Below are 26972 nucleotides of genomic sequence, written 5' to 3'. Positions count from 1 at the left end.
ATATGGCAAATAAAACATACTATTATTTGTTTATAGTTAACTTCTTTATGATATTGGTGCTATTGGCTATTGTCCTCACATGACGTACGTGGACGAATACTTATGCGAGCAGCTGTATGCCTATAAATGCGATGGCGCTGGGAGCTATACGCCTTCATGAATTTTATAACTCTGGGTTTCACATATAACAGCCACCAGTCCAATGTGTCGTTATATCGGTTTATTTGTCGTTCCCATCTTTTCCATTCCGTGGAAAATTGTTCTTGTAATTCTGTATCTAGTAATATAGTTTGATTTATTTTCCACGAGCCTCTTCCACGGACTTGGCCTAGATTTGGTTGCCGTAATTTGCATATATATGCAGAATGATTCGAAAATTCCACTGGACATACATTCACTTCGCGTACTTCTCCCTGAAAATTATTGCTAACATAAATTCGATCTAATCGGGAGCCTCCTGTGTTGTAGAAATAAGTGTATCTGGCAGATGACGACCTTTTCAGTTCCCAAGAATTTTTTAGTTTTCGCCCTTGTATCAACAACAGCCAAAGCTGGACAACTTTGGTAAGAACCAGTTTGGTCTTTCGCTGACATGACGGCATTGCCCCCAAGTATCATGTTTGTTGCCTTGGAACTGTTGAATAAGACGAAGGATATCTACTGTAAAAATTGTCGTCTTTCTGGCCTGTGAAACTGAAGGCGCATAGATATTAACAATCAGTAGATCTCTAACACGTATGCTGATCCCTAGCGCGTTCAAGAGGAATATAGGGTCACTGTATGGAATGCTGCCCTTAATGAATATAGCGGTACCTCGTTTATTGTAATTTATAGGGAGCGGATTTTTATGTAATTACATATTTTTTTTGCGTACGTTTTAACGCAAGTTACGAAGTTCATTATTCCTATTGTGCATCCCCAAGTGTAAAAACTGAATCTTATTTCACATAAAAACACATATTTTCACATTTTAAAAATGTAAATACATATTTTAAGAAAATCTATAATAAGCACATAAACCGGCAATATTTGTTGATCAATAAAATTTAAAATGCTTCTGTGTTATAAAACAATGCTCATATTTTCATTTTACGATTATGGTATTGTTTTTAACAGTGTATTTAACATAATGTATTTGAATGTTTCGGCTATTTATGGACTTCCCTCCATAAGTTCTAAAACTTGCTGGTCACTGGCTACATCGTTACATTTAGACAGCGATTTGATTTGCTGCACAAGATGTTTCCTTGCATTATGTCATTCCAACTCTTTATGAGTCAGCCCTCTCGGGTTTTGTTTATAGAATATCAGCGAAAGGCAATCACAGAGAGATAAGGTGACGTAATTCCGTTACGACATGCCCCACCATTAGGTAGTGGAATTTCATCACTCCTAAGAGTAAGGCTAGCTGTTCGGGTCCATATATCATTCCCGTGGTCGTGTGATTTTGTAGAGATTTATAAGAAATATGTCCTTCAGTGTCCGCTGCTATTCTTTTTATTGAAACATTGATTCACCGTAAATGCGTGTGTCGTAACCTGCAAAATAATGCCAAAAGAGAAGTCGAGTACAAGGTCGCGTCTACAACAATATGTAGTGAAATTTAAAAGCATTTTCACTACCGATAGAAAAGTATTATTTTGCCAACCGTGTGGTAAAACAGTACGTGCAGATCAACGTTCTCAAGTAATCCAGCATTTGTCTGGAAATAAGCGGCTGCTTCGCGTGTGCGTTCGCGACAATTACTAATAGCTGAACCAGCTACTTCAAATGCAGGCCCATCTAAATCACCTATAGGAGGACCGAGACGGCGGTGATCTAAATATTCCCAGTGTTATTTAGATGTGTGCAGAGCATTTGTTTGCGCCGACATTCCTCTTGGTAAAATAAATAATCCGGGACTGAGAAATTTCCTAACAAAGTACATTAATTTTGAGCCTCCAGACGAATCCACATTAAGGTAAAACTATCTCCCAAAATGTTACGAAGAAACTTAACAGAGAATTCGGGCAGTATGTGATAGCGAAAAACTGTGGGTGAGCATTGACGAAATCACTGATTCAAGTGGCAGAAAAGTAGGAAATGTTGTAGTTGGTGTGTTGAAGAATGACAAAACTGCTTGCGAACATTCTTATTTGCTAGCGTGTAAAGAAATGCTTGCTGCAAACCATGTCACTGTAGCTAGGTTATTCAATGAAGCCATGCACTTACTTTGGCCAAAAGGTATAAAATACGACTATGTATTGCTTTTCCTTACTGACAGTGCAGCTTACATGAAAAAGGCAGCCGAAGGCCTTTCTGTGAGCTTTCCGAAAATGATATACGTAACTTGCGTTGTTCATGCTCTACATAGGTTATGTGAAACTGTGCGGGCTCAGTATCCTCAAGTGGATAAATTAGTATCTAATGGCAAAAACGTCTTCGTAAAAGCACCCTCAAGAATCGATCTCTTTAAAGAGAAAAACCCGGATCTTGCGCTTCCTCCTCTGCCTATTGTTACGCGGTGGGGTACCTGGCTTAGCGCTGTGGTATACTACGCAGACAATTTCGAAAGTTTTGCATCCGTTGTGAACGTGCTAGATAAAAACGACGCGTCGTCAATTGAGATTCTTCAAGAGATACTAAAAGACAGCTCTTTGAAAAATGATTTGGCGTTTATATCTGCCAATCTAAGCTTCTTGTGTAAAACTGTAGACATGCTTGAAAAATTCACTAACCTGTTGTCCGAAACAGTGAAGGAAGTGCGCGCAGTTGAAAATAAATTAGATTCACTCCCGGCTTCGCAGGTACAGGGACTGTTAAAGGTCAAATACCAAAATTTGTTTAGGAAAAACAGAGGATTTCAAACAATGTGCCAAATTTCTAATGTATTAGAGGGTGCTCATGTTGGCGAAATTGATGGCGTTATTGTTGGTGACATTCCTCTCTTTAAGTATGCTCGTCTGACTTCCTGTGATGTGGAGCGATCGTTTTCGCAGTATAAGGCGTTCTTTAGAGATAATCGGCATGCATTTGTGATGGACGTTTTGGAGATGACCTTTGTTGACTGCAATTCTGAGACTACTTCTAGCAACTAATATTCCAGCGTGTGATGGGGGAGTACGAACTGGTACTATTTTTTCAAAGATGATAGGTCGCTTTTGCCATATTTAAAAAAGCATTACCTTTAAAAAAATAACCATTCCTAATATCTACTCTGGCATATCAAAAATTAATATACCATACAGCACGTTTCCATACACAGACACCATTTTGCCTTAAGGAGCACGTTTGGTAGCACCATATTCTAATACAAAACATTATACTTATTTACTTCTTGAGCGCGAGTAGTTATGTGATATTTAAAGGAAAATAATTTCAATTTTTATCACATATTTTAAAGTTTGTCAGCACATAAAAAATAAATATTTTTCACATTTTTAGCACATACAAATCCGCTCCCTAGTAATTTACACTGACTGACAGAGCAAATGCAACACCAAGGAGGAGTGGTTCGAAAGGGATGAAAGTTGGGGAAAAAACAGAGACGGCACGGAAGAATAATTGATGTTTATTTCAAACCGATATGCAGGTTACACAATGCGCACGGCATCGACTCAGTAGGATGTAGGACCACCGCGAGCGGCGATGCACGCAGAAACACGTCGAGGTACAGAGTCAATAAGAGTGCGGATGGTGTCGTGCGGGATGGTTCTCCATTCTCTGTCAACCATTTGCCACAGTTGGTCGTCCGTACGAGGCTGGGGCAGAGTTTGCAAACGGCGTCCAATGAGATCCCACACGTGTTCGATTGGTGAGAGATCCGGAGAGTACGCTGGCCACGGAAGCATCTGTACACCTCGTAGAGCCTGTTGGGAGATGCGAGCAGTGTGTGGGCGGGCATTATCCTGCTGAAACAGAGCATTGGGCAGCCCCTGAAGGTACGGTAGGGAGTGCCACCGGCCGCAGCACATGCTGCACGTAGCGGTGGGCATTTAACGTGCCTTGAATACGCACTAGAGGTGACGTGGAATCATACGCAATAGCGCCCCAAACCATGATGCCGCGTTGTCTAGCGGTAGGGCGCTCCACAGTTACTGCCGGATTTGACCTTTCTCCACGCCGACGCCACACTCGTCTGCGGTGACTATCACTGACAGAACAGAAGCGTGACTCATCGGAGAACACGACGTTCCGCCATTCCCTCATCCAAGTCGCTCTAGCCCGGCACCATGCCAGGCGTGCACGTCTATGCTGTGGAGTCAATGGTAGTCTTCTGAGCGGACGCCGGGAGTGCAGGCCTCCTTCAACCAATCGACGGGAAATTGTTCTGGTCGATATTGGAACAGCCAGGGTGTCTTGCACATGCTGAAGAATGGCGGTTGACGTGGCGTGCGGGGCTGCCACCGCTTGGCGGCGGATGCGCCGATCCTCGCGTGCTGACGTCACTCGGGCTGCGCCTGGACCCCTCGCACGTGCCACATGTCCCTGCGCCAACCATCTTCGCCACAGGCGCTGCACCGTGGACACATCCCTATGGGTATCGGCTGCGATTTGACGAAGCGACCAACCTGCCCTTCTCAACCTGATCACCATACCCCTCGTAAAGTCGTCTGTCTGCTGGAAATGCCTCCGTTGACGGCGGCCTGGCATTCTTAGCTATACACGTGTCCTGTGGCACACGACAACACGTTCTACAATGACTGTCGGCTGAGAAATCACGATACGAAGTGGGCCATTCGCCAACGCCGCGTCCCATTTATCGTTCGCTACGTGCGCAGCACAGCGGCGCATTTCACGTCATGAGCATACCGCAGTGACGTCAGTCTACCCTGCAATTGGCATAAAGTTCTGACCACTCCTTCTTGGTGTTGCATTTGCTCTGTCAGTCAGTGTACATTCACAAGCGTTTCGTAGCCAGGAATGGGCTGCAGATCGATTGATGACACTTCCTGTAGTAGAGCAATATAAATGTCCCGGTCTCGGATGAGTTGTTTTAGTAGAAGCTGCTTATTTACAGTTTGTATACAGTTTATGTTTGGTGTCATTATCGAATACGTTAATAACATTACCATAATAACAAAAGTGGTTAGTCGATGTCCCAAGTGCAGCATCGATCACCTGAACAACTTGAGGAGTGTCTACTTTTTTAATCTTGGGTCCTTGGGGCGTTGCCTTATGTGTGTCCTGTTTTGAGGACCGTATTGTTTTTAGTTTAGAGGGGTTCTTCACTGGAAGTAGAGTTTCAATAGAAGGCGAGTTACTGATCTCTCTCACTGTATTTTCTGACTCTTTCTCTTCGAAGTTGTTGTTTACAACCTCTAACCATCGATTCAGAGGCGCCTTGAGTTCACCGGTCTCTCCTGTTGGAGAGTATTGTGGGATATCAAGGGTTGACTGTTTACGTGTCCTATCAGAGATATTCTGCAGGGAATCTTCACAAGACTGAGTTGACATTTCACTTGTGTGCTTGTCATCTATCTGTGTGTTCTCAATATCTTGTCTAGTACGAAGATCCGTATCCATGTAAATAATGTCCTGTTGGCTAACATCAGAACTACTTGTACTTTTTCATTCTGAAGCTGATTATTTTGTTGTGATTCGTGTTGTGATTCCTGTTCCCGGGACAGGTTTGCCTGCATGAGCAGCCGCAGTGCCTCAGAGCTTTGTTTACTTTCTAGCGCCTGAGGCGGTTGTGTGCTGTGTTGTGACTCTCTAGTGTCTGGGGTGTTTGATGCAACTTTCTCCTTATTGCGGTTAACTTTTAATGGCGTATTCGATAACGGAGGGAAATCTGCATTATCTAGTTGTCTCTGCTGTTCGTCTTGGTTATTATTGGGTGGAACTACCGATGGGGATAGTGGTTGACTAGTCGTACGAAGTTCTTTCCAGGCGCATCATAGGGTATGAGCGCCGTGGACATGCACTACCAAGGTGATCGGGGGCATTACATACCGCGCACCTCTTTTCTTGTCCGTCGTAGATAACTTGACCTCGAAACCCTTCTACAGTAATAAAGGATGGATTTTTGTTTTAATTCAATTAGAATTTGCCTTATTCCATTAGCAACAGGGAGTTTGTAGTGTTGGGACCAATATTCATCCGTTATCCTTTTAACAATACCATACTTGGAGAAATGGGTGCACATTTTTTCGTTAGGAATTTCTGGAGGAATGTTAACAAGTCTGACTTTCATAGCCTCTATGCCGGCTTCAGTTATTTCCACTGGAACCCGTTCACCATCAAATAAGGAAACACTACTTTGTCTAGCATAGTTATTCAGCAATTTATCTAATATATTTCGTGAGATTACCTTTATATATAGTTTGTGATGGCATTCAGTTGTAGAGCTTCCAGTTGATTCATGTTAACCTTCAATGTCTCTGATACCCTTATATGAATTTCGGCAGCAGATGGACGAGTTTGATTCCGTTGAAAGGTACATTTCAGCGTATTCTTCTGATTTGTTGCATTGTTTTCCTTACGGGTACTGTTTACACTTTCACTAGTTAAGTACTGTAAGTGTTCAAACGTCACCAAGTGGTACGATACTCTAACACTTGACTGTTTTACTTCACTCGGAGCGCAGTATAACCTGTCGACCTGCTCCGGCCACTGCTTGGACGGAACTACCAATGATACGTACCGGTACTCCTCATGGCGTTTTGGAGAAGGAATGCTCTCCCTATCTCTACGGGTCATATACTTAGGAACCTCAGACTCTTCGTCTTCTGAAAAATTGCGAAATTCTTCATCATTGGTTTATTCTCCTTAAAAATGACTTCTCTAGATCGTACGAAAGTAGATAAAATATAAATGGGATTTTTGTTCCTGAACCTCAACAGTTTGTAAGACTGGACCCGTGCTTCTGCTATGTTAAGGCGGGACCGTTAGGAGTAGAGAGAGCGTGCTGTTAAATATTTCCCGTCCGTGAAGAATAGCACCTTTGTGTCCCTGTGCTTTTTCCTATGTCTCCCTCCCTTTTTGCTTATTTGCTTACTCCCCTAGGCCACCCTCCTTACCACATAGCTGCACTCATTTAACAGTCTCATGAACGATCCCCTCTACACCTGTCACCCTAACTTCAAAAACTTTTCGTTCCATACGGGAATTTGCGTGTCATGTCCACAGCTCGATCATATTTATAGGTAATTGATGATTTTGTCCTCTTCATATTTCTCTTATCTACCTTCGGTCACGATGTTCCGGCTTCCATTTTGAACTAAGTGCAAGATCTTTTCGTGTGTGAACTGTGAATACCTAGACTGATTTCAGGGACATCAGTTTTAAACCCCTCCATTAATATGCGAAAACTTCACTTATCTTATGCTTTCTAGACTCTATATTGCGTGTGATTTATTTTATTATCCGCATAGTGGCTGGACAACAGTAAAAGAGTCCATAAGTATCAAGAAAGAAATAAAAGAAGATATTTCCCGTCGTTTTGTCAGTAACGCTCAAGATGTCGGTGCAACAGGTGCACGCCTCTACTGCGCAACCCATAATTATAAAATGTCTTGTTCGTGAAGGAGTTACAGCGGCGGAAATTTGCCAGAGATTGACTGCACAGTTCAGTGATCAAACATTGTCAAGGACGCGTGTGTTTGCCTGGCATAAAAAGTTCAAGGAAAGGCGAGAATGTGAAAGCCAAGACTCGACTGTCAGCTGGCAAAGTTCTTGCAGTCGTTTGTTTTTTTTTTTTTTCGATAGGCGAGGCTTTTTGCATGAGCGACACAATCAATGCTGCTTACTACTGCGAGCTGTTGAACAAGGCGAGGGTTGCATATCGCCGCAAAAGACGAGACCAACCAATTCAACTGGTCATCCTTCTCCACAACAATGCGCGGCCCTATACTCCAGCTCTAACTGTCTCCAAGCTACAGGAACAGGAAATGCACTGGACTACACTTGATCATCCTCCTTACTTCCCGGACTTATCGCCCTGCGATTTCCATTTGTTTGGACCACTTAAAGAAGCTCTAGGAGGGCAACGATATGAAGATGACGAGAGTGCGAAAGACTTCGTGCGCAACTGGCTGGTGACACAACCCCATTATTTTTACGATGAGGGCATCAAAAAGCTGTCCATACGCTGGGAAAAATGCATTTCCACAGCAGGAAACTATGTGGAAAAATAAATTATAATTGCCTTGTGTTTTTCAATAAATCAATTTAAATTTTTAAAATCCCGTTTATATACGATCACCCCTCGTATTATTCTTCTGCTTCCATCCCAAATTCTATATCCAAGACGTGCATAGCCATAGCCAGCCCATATTCCGATAAACGTTTTATCCATTTTTTTTCCTTCCTTGCTTAGGAATGTGAGCATAGCATTCACTACCTATAATACGTAAGTGTTTAATACTGGCCTTTCTGTTAAACCACATCTCGAATGGCATCTTATCAGATGTACCTTATTTTTCTGACCTATTTAAAATATACACTTTATTATTAGTAAGCTCTGCCCGTAGATACTGTGCGCGTAACAGCATTCTAGCTGCTTGAACAAGTTTTATTGTCTTTCTCTATGAAGCCATTTAATTCGTTACAGTAAAGCATAGTTAAAGGTTGTTCAATGTCATAATTATCTAACGTATATTTTTCATTTGCGTGTTTTTTAATTCGCCACCGTTGGCGCACTGAAATGCTTTAACTGTATGGCCTGCTCGTCTACAAACCTTCAGGAGTTGAACAAAATTATCATGCACTTCACACTTTTCTTTAATTAAGTAAATGAATCTATAGCAAGTAAAGTCGTCTTTAAAAAGAACATAATAGCGGAATCCCGATACCGGTACTTAACGCTCAAATGGGCCAACAACATCCGCGTGAATGACTTGTTCAAGAACAGTTGCTCTTTCGCCAGTTCCAAATTTTAGTTTATGCTCTTTGCCGTAAACACAACCTTCGTATAACTCCGAATCTATCGGAAATTTAATACTCAATTCGCATTCTATAAGTTCTTTGACGTGACTTTGTAGTTCTGGTGAGCAAGTCTCTCATGAAAAAGTTGCAAAGTACTACTGCTATCATGCATCGCATTTACAGACTCGTCTTTACCAATTAAATTGCACATAACATTTTATATAAACCTCCATGATGGAAACGCTTGCCGCTAACTATTGTATGATCGTCAATTAAAAATCTGCATCTTATCGTAGTTGAAATTAACTTGCTATTTTGATTCTTATCTGTACAGATAACACGGAAACAGTCTCCATTCGCTGTTGTAACTTTGTGCGGTCTTAAACACATCTGTCACCTGTCACAGAATTGTTCTTCCCTTATCTTCTCCTACTTTTTTAAAAATGTTGTTTATTCGGGGCGTCGACCTAGAAAGATCTTTTGCCCCTACTGGCACCATATGTTATGAAGCTGCATGCATTCGGAAATTGCGGAAGTGTAAAGTGTTAAATGTGAGGAAAGGAACGTTAAGGACGACACAAACACCCAGTCCCCAGGCAAGGGATATTAATCATTTACAATTAAAACCCCTGTCCCGGCCGGGAATCGAACCCGGGGCCGCCGGGTGACAGGCGGACGCGTTGTTCCCTATACCACGGGACCGGACATTATTATTATTACTATTATTATTATTATTATTATTATTATTATTATTATTATTATTATTATTATTATTATAAAAATGTTACATAGTATAGAACACTGATGGCAGATGAAATTCTGCTAAAATGTATTCAGTTCAGCTTCATTTAATATCATCGATGTTGAATGTGTCTGCAGGGTCTGTTTTCTGGAGTTTGATCAACTACATTTTAGTAGGTACAGGTATTCATTTCACCATTTCAGTCTTCAATTGAGTCATGTTTTCAGCCCCAGAATTATCAAACTTTTACTCACTCTACAGGGTGTAATTAATCCAAAGAAACACAAAGAATTTTCTGACAAGGATTTTGAGGTACGAGGGTAAACCCAAAAATAAGGTCTCCTATTTTTTTTATAAATAGAGAACTCTGTTCGTGTGGCTGTTGATCACAATATTGTGAAGAGAATTTCCAGCACTCGCATATAAACATGCGCACGCCGCGCTGAGGCACTCATTCAACACCACACCTTAACACTATCTAACCAATACAAACTCTTGCCGTGGTAGCGAGTCTAATTCTGAAACCGACAGATACTCCTTGTATCATTTTCCACTCTTCCCTGCTATCTCCTTCTTCTTAGAAATTAATAGCATGTCGGAGGCCATGTAGATTGAGTCGATGGTCACGGAGAGGGAGCGGGCCTCGGGCCCCCCCCCCCCCGTTGAAAAAAAGAGAAAAAACTGAGGCACTCAGTCTTGGCTTGGCAGCCGTTGATAATGCAGCTCCCGTTGGATGTTACCGCCAAGTGCAAAGTGCGCGCATTTATTCGGTTTTTGAACGCAAAATGTACTGAACCGATTGAAATCCATTGCCAATTGACGGTAGTGAGTTGTGCTTTACAGCCGAACAGGACAACTTTTTGGACTCAATTGTATCGGGTGACGAAACCTGAGCGTTCAACTTTACACCTGAGACCAAGCAAGAATCACACCAGTGGAGGCATCCCTCTTCGCCAAAGCCGCAGAAACTCAAGCAAACACAGTCTGCCGGTGAAGTCATGACAAGTGTGTTTTGGGATTGAAAAGGAGTATTGTTGGTTGACTTTATTGCGGTGAGCTGGTATGACATGGGCATACAAAAAATCTCACAGCGTCTACAAAAATGCATCGACCGAAATGGTGATTATGTAAAAAAATAGCTAAATATTCAATCTGTAAAATGATGTAAACCATTGTAGAAATAAGCAGGTCTATGTATTTATAAAAATATAGGAGACCTTATTTTTTGGATTACCTTCGTAATTTTAATTTTCAGCGACATACTTCTTCAGTTAGTTCCAGATACATGCATATGTTTTTAAAATGGGATTACTTTTAATGTCAACCAGGCCACATTTTTCTAGGTCCTTGAAATAGCAAGACCATTTGGTTAAAGTAACTTACACAAGTATGGTATAAACTAACGGCATTATTCAAAACAATCTCTATGTTTACACATCTAGATTAATTATTTTGTTTAAAGACAAGAACAAACAGAGATGGTCAGAAAAAAGATTTTCCATCCTTTCCTCGCACTTCTCACCATAAATCGGCCAGAACTAAAGCTACTTTGACAACCATGACATTTTTCTCTCCAACCTTGCAAACTGTGAGCAAGCCAGATGAGCTGATGATCGAGGAAGAGACTGAAAAAGTAAGATGTTTTCTCTGAAGATGAGTTTTATGGAAAAATATTATCATTCACCAAAGTCGACATTCACACATCCCCTGAGACATTTCAGGGTAACAGGCTAAAGTGAGACTGTCTCACCTAAAGCAGGATGTCCTCTGATGTAATGTTCTTATGATAATCACCTATATTTTTTGGAATTAGTCAAAATATCAGTCTATGGCAAATTCACAGTGTAAAATAACTTCATCAATATGTACTGTAAGTTATATTTCATCACAATATGTGACAGAGACATGCATATAAATTCTGAAGACTATAACCTGATTTTTAATCATGCATGTAACTGTTCATTTATACTGTGTTAATTTTTTCATTTCTACATAAGGAGAGAGGCTATCTGTATGGAGACGTTGAGACTATACTTGTCATTTTGTGTTTTTATGTTTGCCATTGTCTCAGTCTCGGCTAGAATTGCAGCTGCATACAAAGACTAATCTATCATCATGATCTGGAGCTATAATACAATATTTGAAAACTCATATCAATTATAAACTTATTTACTGAGTTTTCATTTCAACAGCTTTTCCTTATGGTAAGGTACCAACGTTAGAGGTAGATGGCCAGATAATTGATCAATCAAAAGCCATCGGCCGCTACCTTGCAAAGAAGGTGGGCCTTATGGGTAAAGATGACTGGGAAGATCTCCTGATTGATTCTGTTGTGGACACCTTTAATGATTTCAGATTAGGTAAGTGACTTAATTACTGTAGTTCTGTATGTACTATAAAATATTGTTGATATCAATAAAGGGTTACAGATATGAATTCTTCATACTCCTGTATAGTGTATTAATTTCATTTCTGTATAACATGGAGAGAGCCCATCTGTTTGAACGTGGTTGTTTCTTTCTGTTGCTCCATTTTTCATAAAAATCTCCTTTTTTCAGCACCCACTGCATCCTCTTTATTGTATAGAAAGAAGGGAGACAGACACAAACTCTGTGAAATCAAATGAGCATATTTCTGAGGGGGTGATAATTGCAAGACCTTCAAAAATGGCTATAGATCTGATTGGGTAGAGACTGTAGCAATTTAGGTTGTGAATCATTCTGAGAAAGTTCACATACCGGACATAGCACAGCGAGCCAGAACTGTAATGTAACAGGACAAAATTACAAAAACAAAACAAAAAATTCTTATTTCCATTTCTTCCTTCCCAAACTATAGGAAAATAACCAGAGATAATGAATTTCAACCCTGGTGATGACATATAAACAGATATGACAAGAAATAACTCTCTTTATTCCCCCTTTGTGGAAGAGATTGTCTGGCTTACTGTAAGTTGTGTTTTAGCAGTGAACTTCCCAAGTATGGAAAAGAAAGCTACCCTACAAGTATGCAATGTCATATTTAGTTGAAACATAAGTATTTTTATCAGGGGACGAGTTGGCCGTGCGGTTAGGGGTGTGCAGCTGTAAGCTGGCATCCGGAAGAGAGTAGGTTCGAGCCACACTGTCGGCAGCCCTGACGATGGTTTTCCATGATTTCCCACTTTCACACCAGGCAAATGCTGGGCTGTACCTTAATTAAGGCCACGGCCGATTTCTTCCCACTCCCAGCCCTTTTCTATCCCATCGTCGCCATAAGATCTATCTGTGTCGGTGCAACGTGTATTTGCAATTATAGCTGGATTCATTCAATGATATCCATTATTTACAGGGTTAACATTAAATCCTAAATGATTTAAAAAAAGCGAATCGTAAAAAATATGTATTTTCATCACTATTCCGCACCAAAGAATCATTTTATGTAATGTGAATAGCACGTGAAATTCTAACTTTACAACATTTGCACAGAGATATAAAAATGTATCCGAAAATTCCTGCCTGTATTTTGGTACCATAGTATAGAGAAATTCATGAATATTAAGGCTAATGTCTTAGTACTTCCACTTTCTTGCACTCTTCTCAGAAAAGTAATTCTATTAGTAGTGGCACATGCTCTACCACGACCCGTAAAACACACCGTGAGCTGTGTGAAGTGTTGTGGGACAAGAAAGACATTGCAAACGAGCCAGTGGATTATGTATTATCGAAGATGAACATTCAGGACTGCTCTTTAGATGTTTTACAGTATCGTAAAGTGACAGTGAGTGTTTTCAAATACAAATTTCAAGAGCAATGGAAACAAAGTTATAGCATGAAAGACAGGTTTTTAAGAAAAAAAATCCAATTGGCTAGCAAAAGGATTTACATATTTCTAAGGAAGTGCATAAAACCGTACTGCCGTATATAATCTTCAAAATAGTTCACTTCACTCTTCGAAGATAGCGTATTGAGAACTAAATGGAGAATGTTAGTTAGTTTAATAGATCATAATTTAATTATGACCAAGTTAGTTAGCAAAATATGTATTGCTTTCGCAGCCACTAATTTGCAGGTTTGCAACATATGCATTAGTATTCCTAATACAATGAATGCCATTAATGTAGTGGCACTATGAATTATTCTTTTGGACTTTCACCTTTGCATGCCTGGATCCAATTGTTTGAGTGCATTTTTCACATTGTATACAGGAGTGATATTCGAAAGTGGCAAGAAGGGAAAACTGAAGGAAAAGCAATAGTTGGCGAGAAAAAGCGCATAAGTCAACAGATATTTCGATTCGAAATGGGACTGATAACTGATGAAACAAGAGCAGGAGGTAGTGACACTTCAAACAATCGAAACACAGCTTGCCTTTATTTTTTTTGAGAATTAATCATTATTAGCTGAAATTATAGGTATGAGTAAAAAAATTATAAAATGACGTGACATTTTTCAGATATGTTCCTGCGATGTCATGCAATACAGAACTTAGTTCTTCTAGGTATTAAATTATTTTCAATGCATGTTATGAAACTTCCAAATTTGAAAATACATTAGTTTTGTTTTAAGGTCACATTCTACACTTTTTAGTTCAAATTTGTTGGAGTTTTGGGTCATAAGGATATGTATATTTTAATGGTCTTAGTAATAAAAATCATCCCCTAAATTGTGTAGGTACCAAATTTGTTATATCAAATATACTGTATTGAGAATATGTTTTTTTTGCTACTTGTTTTACGTCGCACCGACACAGATAGGTCTTACGGCAGGGAAGGGCTAGGAGTGGGAAGGAAGCGGCCATGGCCTTAATTAAAGTATAGCCCCAGCATTTGCCTGGTGTGAAAATGGGAAACCACGGAAAGCCATTTTCAGGGCTGCCGACAGTGGGGTTCGAACCTACTATCTCCCGAATACTGGATACTGGCCGCACTTAAGCGACTGCAGCTATCGAGCTTGGTGAGAATATGTTTGGGTGTGTTGACAGTCCAAAACACCTTTCCTCTAAATGCATATATGTTTTACTTGTACCGTATTGTATGTACCTTATTACTTTTCTATATGTATCTACTGTAAATATGTCCATCCATTATTCAGCTTTTCCTTATTGCTTCATATTTCAATTACTTCTACTGTTTCTATTTCAGCATGGTTTATGCTGAATGCCTAATGTACAGGTATTTGAATTTAGAAACACCTCTTTTTTGTAGACGAATCTTTGTAATTTTCAAATGCTATTCCATATTCCTTTTATGGTTCTCTTTTCTGCTGTAATTTTAATTTCTTTTATCAGATATCCTCATGTATTTAATTGCCAGATACCATTACTTTAGATATTCCCTTCTTGATCTGCATGTTCTGGGCGATTTCCGACAAAAGAGTAGCGTTACAAAAATGTTGCAATGTTTGGGTTGGGAAGAATTGAGAGAAAGAAGAAGAGCTGCTCGACTAAGTGGTATGTTCCGGGCTGTCAGCGGAGAGATGGCGTGGAATGACATTAGTAGACGAATAAGTTTGAATGGCGTTTATAAAAGTAGGAAAGATCACAATATGAAGATAAAGTTGGAATTCAAGAGGACAAACTGGGGCAAATATTCATTTATAGGAAGGGGAGTTAGGGATTGGAATAACTTACCAAGAGAGATGTTCAATAAATTTCCAATTTCTTTGAAATCATTTAGGAAAAGGCTAGGAAAACAACAAATAGGGAATCTGCCACCTGGGCGACTGCCCTAAATGCAGATCAGTATTGATTGATTGATTATATTATTTTTTGAAGAATGTGTTTATAATCTGATTCTATGAATAGTAGATTCTTAATTATTCTTTTAATATGAACCATTTAAAAGCAGACGTATGTACATTTTTATCTGGTATGTTTCAGAGTGTGCAGAATATGCTTATGAGCCTGATCCAAAAATCAAGGCCAAAAAGCAAGAAAAACTCTGGAAAGAAACAATTCCTTTCTATATGAACAAATTGGATGAATTAGCAAAGGAAAATGGTGGTTATCTGGTTTGTGGAAAGGTTAGTGGATGAAAAATAAAATTTTAAAGAACTGTAATTTGCATTCAGATGAAAGGAAACTATCTTGCTAGAATAAATGACTCCATAAAGGAAAATGTTACATAATATTGTAATATCATGTACAAGCACTTGTGAAGAAAAACTGGAAAGTAAGGTAAGGATACTGTACCAGTAAAATAGCCCGACTTTATGAATAAATTTTAAAGTTAGCACGAAGTAGGTCTCAGGGCAATTCTGGGTAGTTTTTAGATACGGATTGGTACAGGAGGCAGGGTCCTATCTACAAGAAACATTTTAAATAGATTGAATAATAGTTTTTATTCAGAAAATGCATTTCAAAATGCACATTACCTTAGTGTTGATAGTCGCTGTCTTCAACATCGCCCTTTGATGACCCGTGCTCCCAGTTCACCAGGCTGGACAGGGCTGGAACTCGTTCTGGAAGTTGCCAATATTACGTTGAGATAAGGCCGGAACACCCAGGTTGGTTTGATATGGGTTTGAGTCTCGAACTTTCGACGTTCTGGACGATCTCCGACGTTCTCCGATGATCTCCGACGATGTTGCGGGGTAATCACTCGTCACATAACTTATACGAGTGTCCAGAATTACACAGTCCCCAGACACTTTGGTTTAACAGCACTGATTCTTTTAATATGGTTGGGATATGCCGTCGAATTCACTTTTAATCTTGTAGATAGAATTTAAAAGTTCACTAAAGACGTAGATGCGAGTAGCATCGAGATTGGAAGAAAATAAAGCACAGTTCATGAATAGAAAGAATGAAACTGAAAATTGTTCATGCACTTGGCACAGTTCGTTTGATTTTCCACTAAATAAAATAGCACTTGACATTGAAAGAAATGTATGACTGCTCTAGAGTTTATCAAAGACACTGCTGTCAGTCATGAAACAACACTAAACACTTTGACGAAGAAATAAGGTTTAAATAAAAAGCACAGTTCGTTGTTAGGCGCACTTGACATTAAATAAAATATGTGACTGTTCGAGAGTTTATCAAAGACACTGCTGTCAGTCACACACAAATAATTTACACACTGTTCAGAAGAAATAATACACAATTTTGTTTGAATTGGATAAAGAACACAGTTTGAGTTCGGAGTGAAACCTTGGTGTCGTAGCACACGATTATACTTTTATCATGGTAATCATTTGCAGTAACATTCATGGGAAAGTTTGAACACTTTCATAAATACTCGTGTCTATTAAGGAAATTATGCTGACTGAGATTTGAAGAAAAAATGTCACAGTTAATAGTATAACGTAATAGTGTCACACTGAAATTAATGATATGTTTGTTCAGAGATTAAGTTCTGCTGACTGATATTTTAAAAAAATATCACAGTAGTGCCACATTTAAATTAATATTGGTTCGGAGATTAAGTTTCACACAGTCAACGTGGTAATGAACTCAGTTCCACAAGAACGAAAGTAAGTTATATCGAGAAGTTTCTACTGTACATGCGCACAGAATATAAGTTGTACTTTACTGCTGTCACTACGTCCAATACACGACTTGTCACAAACAGAGTTCCAATACGCGCACAGATTATAAGTTCAACTTGATTGATAGACTCAATGTCCATTACAAAGACTTTGTTGTACATTAGAGTTCACACGCGCACAAATTATAAGTTCAACACGACTGTCAGAGTTTAAGTCCCACATGAAGACTTTAAATATTCGAAGAGAGACTCTGTCAGCACTTCGACGAACACTGCAGCGTGGAGAGTCAGGCTGAACACCCATCTATGACTGTCTGATCTGGGTAAAGTGAGCTCTCCTCATATTCGGTTCGGAGCTCCTACGTCATCATATAACGTAATCTCTTTGAAGCGGATTACCTCGCGAATCCCTTGACGGATTATTTTGAGATTCACAATTTGAGACGTTTATGTTATCCTCTTCAGAATGACGTATCGCTCAAGTTGCTGCGATTAATATTAGAGAAGTTTTGAATTTTTTTCTATCGAATGTTCGCGAAGGCGTGACGTTCATATCCAGAACATACCAGGCCATGCAGGTTACATGTGGTGTCAGGCGGGTAGTCTATCTTGTCCCTGCAGCTACGTCTCACACACAGCTGTCGGCGGCTAGCCTGCTCACTCTTCCAAACGTAAACAAACCAAGTTAGCTCTGAACGTCTTGCGTAATGATTGAATACAATTAATCATCAAAAAATACGGCATGTACAGGTCGTAACCGGGAGAATATAATATAACAGAGATATGAAAGGTAAGAACGATAGACTGGCACAATTACCTAGTCTCAAAAGACTTCAAAAATACCAGTTCACTTAGGCTATCAACACACATTTTCCACCAAACAGCATCATATTTTAATAAAATACCACTCTCAATACCAATCAGGATAATGAAGATATATCATCAACTCCCGTTATCAAGATTTAACTGAGTCACAGCACATATGATTCCTCTACATTTTACTCCTCTCCAACCCTCACCATATTCCTGTTCAGGTTTCACTGTCTTAAGCTCTTCATAACTAATATTATCCGTTATTATTTAGGCTATTCCTCAGCCTATGTTTCTTTTCATTTCCTCCTATTTCCATTAATGTGGCATTCCTCATTTGTCTTATATATCTATACCATCTCACTCTACTGTCCTTACCATCTACTAGTATCAAATACGGTAAAGACAATATGGAACACTTCCGGATTTAGCCTTGTTAAATTGGGAGACAAATCCCAGGTGGCGCTCCTAGTGGCTCGACCTGAAAATTCGCGATAAATTCAAATATCAATGGAATACGGAAATGGATAAATAAATTACGTCTAGAAAGAAAGTGTTCCTAAGATATTAACTTCAAAGTTGCTAAATCAATTCTGGATAAATGAATGAAGAATTATTTAACAGGTTATTGCTTTAAGACTGAAATTAGACATATAATCAAGATGTAAAATGGACTGCTGTGAAAGGGCTTGATCTTTCATTTATGCAATACTTTATTAGCCTTAGAATTCCTGCCTGAACATCCACGGCTAGATTTTTCTTTTTTCTCGTTTAAAAGCATTGTATCATCATATTAAAACACTTGTCAACAAAAAATATCGGCACATTCCTTACACACATGATTCAATGAATTTATATTAAAGAGCTGAACAATTTTCCTTTAAACAGAAAGAAAATCTATTAATTTAGCCTCAAAACATTCAAACTTTCCCTATAAGCAATACTTGCCATAATGCCATTACATTAGGGTAAAGCAAATTTGTATCATCATATTCTTTCTACAAAATATGTACATTTCTTAAATCACCCATATTTTCTTCAGTGCTTGACAACGCATTACGGCATTCCAAATAGGATAACTTGGAACACAACCAGCCACACTCATATGCATATGTATTTTTCTGAATTAAAACAAACCCACAGATCACACCTACAACACATCGGTATTGAAGATTACCTGCTGCACTATACAATAAAATGTGTGTATTATATTTTAAGCCAGTTAAAATATGGGTCGAGCAGGTCAGAAGATTATGAAGTACTATAAAAATCCCTTTGTCACTGGAAGAATATATATATGTGTGCAAACAATATTACTTACATTTTCTTGTCACGAGGGAAACGGAAGAAAGACCGCGCATTCTTCTCTACTTCATAGTTACTGCAGCCAAACACAGCACATACCTTTCCCCTCATGTTGTCAACTCACTGAAAACGCATAAATAATACCAAAAACTTCAGACACAAATACACGTGCTGTTATGACAGAATCAGTAGTTCTCAGGTCAATCCGCTAATGAGAGCTCTAATAGCTGTCCCTCGATATCTCGCTGAGTGTCGCGTATTGTCCCTACTGTATTTGCTAGTATTTACCTCCAAGTGCTATAGTTCTGTTTGTGAAATATTATTATTACCATAGTTATTTATCTCCAAGGGTTGTAGTTATGTTTGTGAAATATTATTATTAGTTATTTACCTCCAAGTGGTATAGTTCTGTGTGTGAAATATTATTACAGTATTAGTTTTTAATGTACCGGGTATTAACATTTTTTCTTGTAATATTCATTTAATTTGACATATATTTTATCATCTCTTCATTGAGTAGGGGCTGTCTGGCCAAGGCGGTAAAGGGGTGCTCGGTTCGCCCGGAAAGACGTGGGTTCGAATCCCCGTCAGGAAGTCGTAAAATTTAAGAAACGAGATTTCCAATTCCGGAGGTGCATATGGCCCTGAGGTTCACTCAGCCTACACCAAAAATGAGTACCAGGTTAATTCGCGGGGGCAAAGGCGGCCTGACATAGAGCTAACCCCTCTACTCCATCACGTGCCGCGGTTAACAATTGTGGAAGCCTTTACCTTCCACTCTTCCAAGGGCCTTCATGGCCTGTATGGAGGTGACTTTGTCTTTGTCTTTGTCTTCATTGAGTATCTTGTTAAAAAGTGATGACTTTTAAGTGTGTGTTATGGTTATGGGAAAGGTGAAAGGAATTGAATTTACTGATTGAATTTAGTGATCAAACAAAAGACCTCTTTATCCTTGTGGTTACACACAGTTTTACTGTCCTTCATATTATCACTTAATTATTTCATAGCAGGACTTAATTTTCCTAATACAGGTACAGTAGTTGACTTTGAACTTTTCGAGCAACATGCCAAATAATTAACTTCCCATTATAATACTGATTATAAATGTACCAGGGGAGAGAGATGAGTGAGTGCCAAGTTTGCAGCTATTCACGAGGTGTGGGGTGAATTCATAAAAAACTGTTGGGATTCATACAGGACAGGATCCGCTGATTCAATGCGACGGCAGGTTGATGCACGTATCAATGGTAATGGAGGGCATTTTTAACATTTCATGCAAGAAGGAGTTTCATGTGATATTCTGGTATGTTCTGTTTCCTGTGTGTTTCCTACAGATTAATAATGCACTATGTAGAGTTGTAGGAAATTAGTGTACAGTATCTATCACAGAATTTCCCTCCCCTTAACTTCTCCTATCTTATGTAGCCAAATTAGTCTTCTTTATGACACAGATAGTTAAATGTTCTATACAATATTTTATACAGGTTGTAAGGAAAAGTTGTACTGAGTACTTGAAGGGTGTGTAGGAAGTGTATTTGCTATAATATGGTACAGACTGCAGGTGAAATTTATGATGAAATGTAAAAAATGAGTTCTAACGTGGAAATAAAACATTTCCGGGCCCATGTCCATGTAACATATTTTCTCCTTCTACGTGTGAGCAACGTGTCCTGGAAGTTTGGCCGTTCCATATTGTTACACCTGTATAGACACATACTAATTACTGACATCTGAAGTATATCACTGGAGGAACGGCAAGTAATCACGAAGCATTACCAGAAAAAACCTGGAGATTTTGCAAAATCCTTGTCGCACATGTATTTTTTGACTGTGGTGATTGTTGTTTTAAGGAGCACTACAGTTCACACCAGTACCTTATTCAGCATAAAGTTCACCTGTAGTCACCAGTATTTGCATGTTGTGAAAGAGGAACATTTAGCTATCTGAGTCATAAAGAAGACTAATCTGTCTACATAAAGTAGGAGAAGTCTGGCCCCACGGTGTAGGAAGCAGCGCGTCCGCCTGTCCCCCGGCGGCCCTAGGCTCGATTCCCGGCCGGGTCAGGGATTTTTAATTGTAATGATTAATATCCCTGGCATGGGGACTGGGTGTTTGTGTCGTCCATAACATCCCTTTCCTCACATTCAACATTTTACACTTCCACAATTTCCAAATACATGCAGGTTCATGACATATGGTGCCAGTAGGGGCAACAGATCTTTCTAGGTCGACGCCCGAATAAATAACATTAAAAAATAAGAGAAGATAAGGGAAGAGCAATTCTGTGATAGGTATTTTACATAATCTAAAATAGGCTAAATACGTATCTTCAGTATGAGATATACTGTAGAAGTCCAGTCACCCTTCCTTTATAATTTTTCCTTTTGCAGCTTGAATATCCAATGAAAATAATAACATAATTCACAGAATTAGTTGGTTTAATTTCATGAAATGTTATCATCACTACCATATGTAAAAATGTCAGAATTGAAAAATTAATTTCTTTTTCATTTTTCCAGTCATACCAAATAACTCACTCCACTATTTAAGAAAGATGACCGAAAGATGTGCAACAACTATAAAGGTGTAACCTTTCTATCTCAAGGATTAAAATATGAGAGTCCATCCTGGAGAGAAAAATAGAAAGGAATTGTTGAACCTAAATTGAGGAAGAACAACAAGGATTTAGACCGGACAGCTCAATCCTAGACCATTATTTTCTCGACAAGAATGCTCTCTGAAAAATATTGGGATAAGAATAGAACACTTATAGTTGTATTCTTGGATACTAAGGAGGCATATGATCATGTACCACGAACAATATATGAGAATTTCTGAGACATAGAGAAATGGCAGATGAGATTATACTTTAGCACGAATATACTGTATTGAGAGAAAAAGATCAGTGTGCAAATTCAAGGAGGCAGGTCAAGTTGTTTTGAAACCAAGATCAGAGTCCAACAACGAAGCTGTCTATCACCACTTCTCTTCATTACTATAATGGATGAGATAAAAGCAGTGAAAATTAGGGATCAGACAACAAATGCACTTGTATTCACTAATGTCATGAATGCTATGGGGCGAGACAGAAGCAGAAGTTCAAGCTAAACTAGATCTTTGACAAGAAGAATTTGAAAGAATGGGAATGATCATCAGCGAAACTAAAGCCATTGGATTAGTGATGAGTCAAAATGCTGAAGCAAGTCCAAAATGAAGTAGATATTATTAATAACTTCAAATACTTAGGGAGCTTAATTTCTTCTGACAATACCATACACCAAGGCAGAGAAAATAGAATTACAAGCTGCATCACCATTCTAATACTCCGTTCATCAACTACTTTGGGATGACTCATTTCCCCAAACCTCCAAGCTCACACTTTACAAAACATATCTTGTACCGATTCAAACATACGAACTGGAAGCAGCAATGTTCACTAGACCTACAAAAAGTCATTGCAAGCCACTGAAATGAAGTTCCTTCATTCTTGTCTCCAGAAGACAAGGAAAGACAAAATAAGGAATGAAAATACTAGCAACGACTTGAATTGGACATTAGCCAGTTGGAAAGCTTAGAATTAAGTAGATTATGATGGTATGAACAAATGAAAGGATGGATTCAATTAGGAATGTTGTTGGTAAAAGGCCCGGGGGGAGACCTCATGATATGATGTAAATTAGCAGCCAAAAGTAGAACATCAGCTGTGGATGGACAGGATGAACTGGAAGAGTCTTGTAAACACCTACATCTGGCTTTCTGGAGCAAGAATTGATGTTGATGATCCACTTATTTAGTACAAAGTTACAATCTTGTACAATTTTAAATGAAATCTGGATTTCCCTTTCTAATAGGCTAATGTTATTAATATTTATTCTTCCTCAAATGATTGAGTTTGCCAAACCGACAAGAATATCAAGCAGTATAAATTTAGTAATCTAATTATAATCTCTCTATATATAAAATAACATGTCCTGACTGACCGATTCATCATCGCCAAGCCAAAACTACTGGACAGAATGAAATGAAGTTTTGGGGATACATTTATATTAGAGTGTAGGGTCTCACTAGGGAGGATTTTTGGATATTTCATCACTAAGGGGATGAAAAGGTGGGTGAATTGTTTAAATGAGTATATCTATGTCTCAAAAACAAAAGTTTAAAGACGTAAATATTGGTAGTTAGAATCTCCTTTAAAAATAAAGAAACGTGATTTTTTTGTTTTTGGAAAATCCCCTTAAGGGGAGCGAAAAAAGTGGGAAAACGGGTTGAATACCTTTTATGAGGATACTTATACCTAAAAACTGAAGATGTTACAGACATGAAAATTGGTATTTGGAATCTCCTTTCAAAATAAAGAAACGTGCATTTTTTGTTTTAGGAAAATCCAATTAATTAGGGTGAACAGGAGTGACAAAATGGGGTGAAATTTTTAAAAGATCATAACTACAGTATAATTATCTCAGAAACGTAAATTGTTACAAACGTGAAAATTGGAATTTTTAATCTCTTTAAAAAAAAAGAAACGTGTAATTTTGGTTTTCAAGAACCACTTGAAGAGAGGGTAAAAAGACTGAAAAAGAACTGAATTCTTTTTATTAGGATAGTGATGTATCAAAAACTGAAGATGTTACACAGGTGAAAACTGGTATTTGGAGTCTCCTTCAAAAATAAAGACATACGTATTTCTTTGACCACAGAATACCCACTTAAGTGAGGGTGAAGGAATTGAAAAAATAGTTAAATTCTTTGTATGAAGATACTTGTATCTCAAAAAGAAAAGATGTTGCAGACGCGAAAATTAGTATTTGGAATCTCCTTTCAAAATACAGAAACGCGTATTCTTTCTTTTTCGAAAAATACACTTAAGGGGGGTGAAGGAATTGAAAAATTAGTTGAATTATTTGTACAAATTATTTTTTTTAAACTAAAGATGTCACAGACGTGAAAATTGGTATTTGAAATCTCCTTTGGAAATAAAGAAACACATTTTTGGGAGAAAATCAACTTTGGGGAGGGAGGTGAAAAAGGAGTTGAATTACCGTATTTTTATGAGGATACATATACTGTATCTCAAAAACGGAAGGTATTACGGTCGTATTACGGAAGGTGTTGATATTTGGAAGCTCCTCTATAAATAAAGAAACACATTATTTTATATTCGAAAAATTCTCTCAAGGAGGGAGGGTGAAAGGAAGTGAATTAAATTGAATTCATTTTATGGCGACAGTTATATTTCAAAAGCTGAATGTTTCATCTCTTAAAATGGTATTTAGAATCTACTTTGAAAATAAAAAACACATATTTTTTGGGGCGACGGGAATCAACTTAATGAGGGGTGGGAAGTGAAAACGAAGTTGAACTTTTTTAATGATGATACTTATATTTCAAAAACTGAAGATGTTACAGACGTGAAAGTTTGTATTTGAAATCTTCTTTTAAGGTAAAGAAACATGTACTCTTTTGTCTTTGGAAAATCCACTTAAGGGGTGGAGTGGATGGATCTAAATATTAGCTGTTTTCTTTGTATAAGGGTACTTATATCTCAAAAACTAAAGATGTTACAGACATGAAAATTGTTATTAGGAATCTCCTTTAAAAATAAAAAACACATTTTTTGTTTGTGGAAAATTTCTTAAGGGTTGATAGAATTGAAAAATTAGTTGAATTATTTGTATGAGGTTACTTCTATCTAAAAAGAAACTAAAGATGATGCAGATGTGAAAACTGGTATTTCGAATCTCCTTAAAAAATAAAGAAACAGGTTTTTTGTTTTGTTTTCGACTTGAGAGAAGACTGTTTCTCACATATTCAATTCTATGTCACATGCACATCTTAGCCCCAAATGTGATTTACAAACAGTTTCTGGGATGAATGAAACTCAATTTTTTGTGACTTTTATACTTTATTATTGATTTTCAGATAATGTCTTAGTGTCAGTACTGAAAGCCTCGTGAGCGAAGCAGCGGGTAACTGCTAGTATAGAATAAAAACAATAATTCTAATGTTCTAATTGAACGTCTCTGAAAACTTGACATCTTTATTTCAAAATAGTGCTGTCCTGTTTGTTTTAATTATCTTATGTATTGTATGCATGATTATTTCATGGATCTATGTTTTAGAATGTGTTTACTAAATGATTACTCTCTTTAAATACAGCTCACTTGGGCTGATGTATATGTTGCTGGGATGCACGAAACCTATATTCTCTACTCGGGCCAGAATTTTTTGGAAGGTAGAGCTCATCTGAAGTCGGTAGTGGATAAAGTGTATGCCATTCCTGCAATTAAAGCCATCATTGACAAGAGACCATCCAATGAGGAATTCTAACCAATTATTTCTGTATTTGTATGACAAAATGTAAAAATAAATAATGTTTTACATTTCTGAAGAGCCATTAAAAAAGTATTATGTTGATTTCAATGTCATTTTTATTCAATTTTATTTATCCCTTGCAGCAAGACATATCATGATAGTTTCAGGTGATTGTTACTACAGTACGGTATTATTTATTTTTCATAAATAGAAACCCCATACTCTCATATAGGATGAATCACAGTCTACATCAAGTGCTTTACTGATATATCAATAGACAGACTGTACCACAGGATCATATTAAGAGAAGAGAGTTTTATCCTAAGATATATTAAATTTGAACTCTGGTCAAGTGGTTCTGGAAATAACCATTATACTTGAAGTTTCCTGCGTTTTGTATTGTTTTCTTTGGAGCAACAGACAGGTGTTGATTAATCAATATTTTGTAAATATTTAGCCCTGTATACAGTACAGAAACTTTTAAGTACAGGCTGTGTTGTATCGATAGCTTTTATTTGCAAAAAAAAATCACAAAATTATAAGCAGTCAGAAAAATAAATGTTATATCAACAAAACGAAGGGAAGTTATCTTTAAGTGACTTTATTACAGCCAGCCCCACAGTCTAGGTATAGTGAGGCTACCCCCCCTTACTGAGAGTCGCCAAAATCACCACCACTATCTCAAGGTTCAATTCCTATACCAGATCAGGGAATTTTACGTGGGTTTGAGAGCTTGCTTGAGATTCACTCAGCCTATATGAGAACAACTGAGGAGCTAGCTGACGGTTAGATAGTAGCTTCTGTCTAGAAAATAGGAAGCCAAGAATAATGGCTTAGAGGATTCATTGTACCAATCATCTGTCACCTCATTATCTACAGGATTTCGATGTGAGCAGTGGTTTCTTGGTAGCCCAAGGCCCATCAGGGCTGGGTGCCATGGAATTTGTTTGTGTTTGTTCCTTATCATAATTTGTTTTATTATACAACACAATAAAATAAACAATCAAATACAAAAACTCTCTAAGACAGTCCTGATGTTAACAAGGATAAACCTAAGGCATATGCATGCTTAGTAGACATCCAAAGGCAGGATCATGAATGAATCCAAAAAAATGCCTTATCATGTCAGTTCGTGTCATACCTCCATGCCCTTGACATCAGATTGACAGAGTGAAGGGAGGAGAAAGTGCGACCAGGCATACTATGAAACCACAGCTCCACTAGTCGGTGTTCAAATATCAGCAACAGTCTGTGTATTTCATGCTGAGAGTAGTACGAAATGTGTTGAACAGGCACTGGCTGTGAAGTTATACTTTCGTCATGGTTGTTTTGGGGCACTGAGGTCAGACAAGAAAAGTAGTTCAAATGCTATAGGACATTTGTTTCCTAAATAAGTACTCTTGTTTGATGCAGCTGGAAATCCATTCCTCTGAAGTATCATTCTTCTTTAAAATTTTCATTGTAGTATACTGCCTGGTTATTATCCTG

General features: G+C 38.2%; 1 protein-coding gene across 1 annotated transcript in view; it reads left to right on the top strand.

Moving 5' to 3' along the window:
• LOC136866108 (glutathione S-transferase) overlaps nt 1-25592 on the top strand; it is a 49440-nt gene extending 23848 nt beyond the window's left edge. Inside the window, exons 2-4 of the mRNA XM_067142789.2 lie at nt 11782-11949; nt 15449-15591; nt 25329-25592. Of these exons, the coding sequence (XP_066998890.1) occupies nt 11782-11949; nt 15449-15591; nt 25329-25499 (482 nt within the window). The 3' untranslated portion in view covers nt 25500-25592. The remainder of the gene's footprint in view (nt 1-11781; nt 11950-15448; nt 15592-25328) is intronic.
• The last annotated feature ends 1380 nt before the right edge of the window (nt 25593-26972 follow it).

The sequence above is a fragment of the Anabrus simplex genome, chromosome 1 (genome assembly GCF_040414725.1).
Source record: "Anabrus simplex isolate iqAnaSimp1 chromosome 1, ASM4041472v1, whole genome shotgun sequence".
NCBI lineage: Eukaryota > Metazoa > Arthropoda > Insecta > Orthoptera > Tettigoniidae > Anabrus > Anabrus simplex.
The sequence above is the reverse complement of the archived record's forward strand: the minus strand, read 5'-3'. Positions and strand labels throughout refer to the sequence as shown.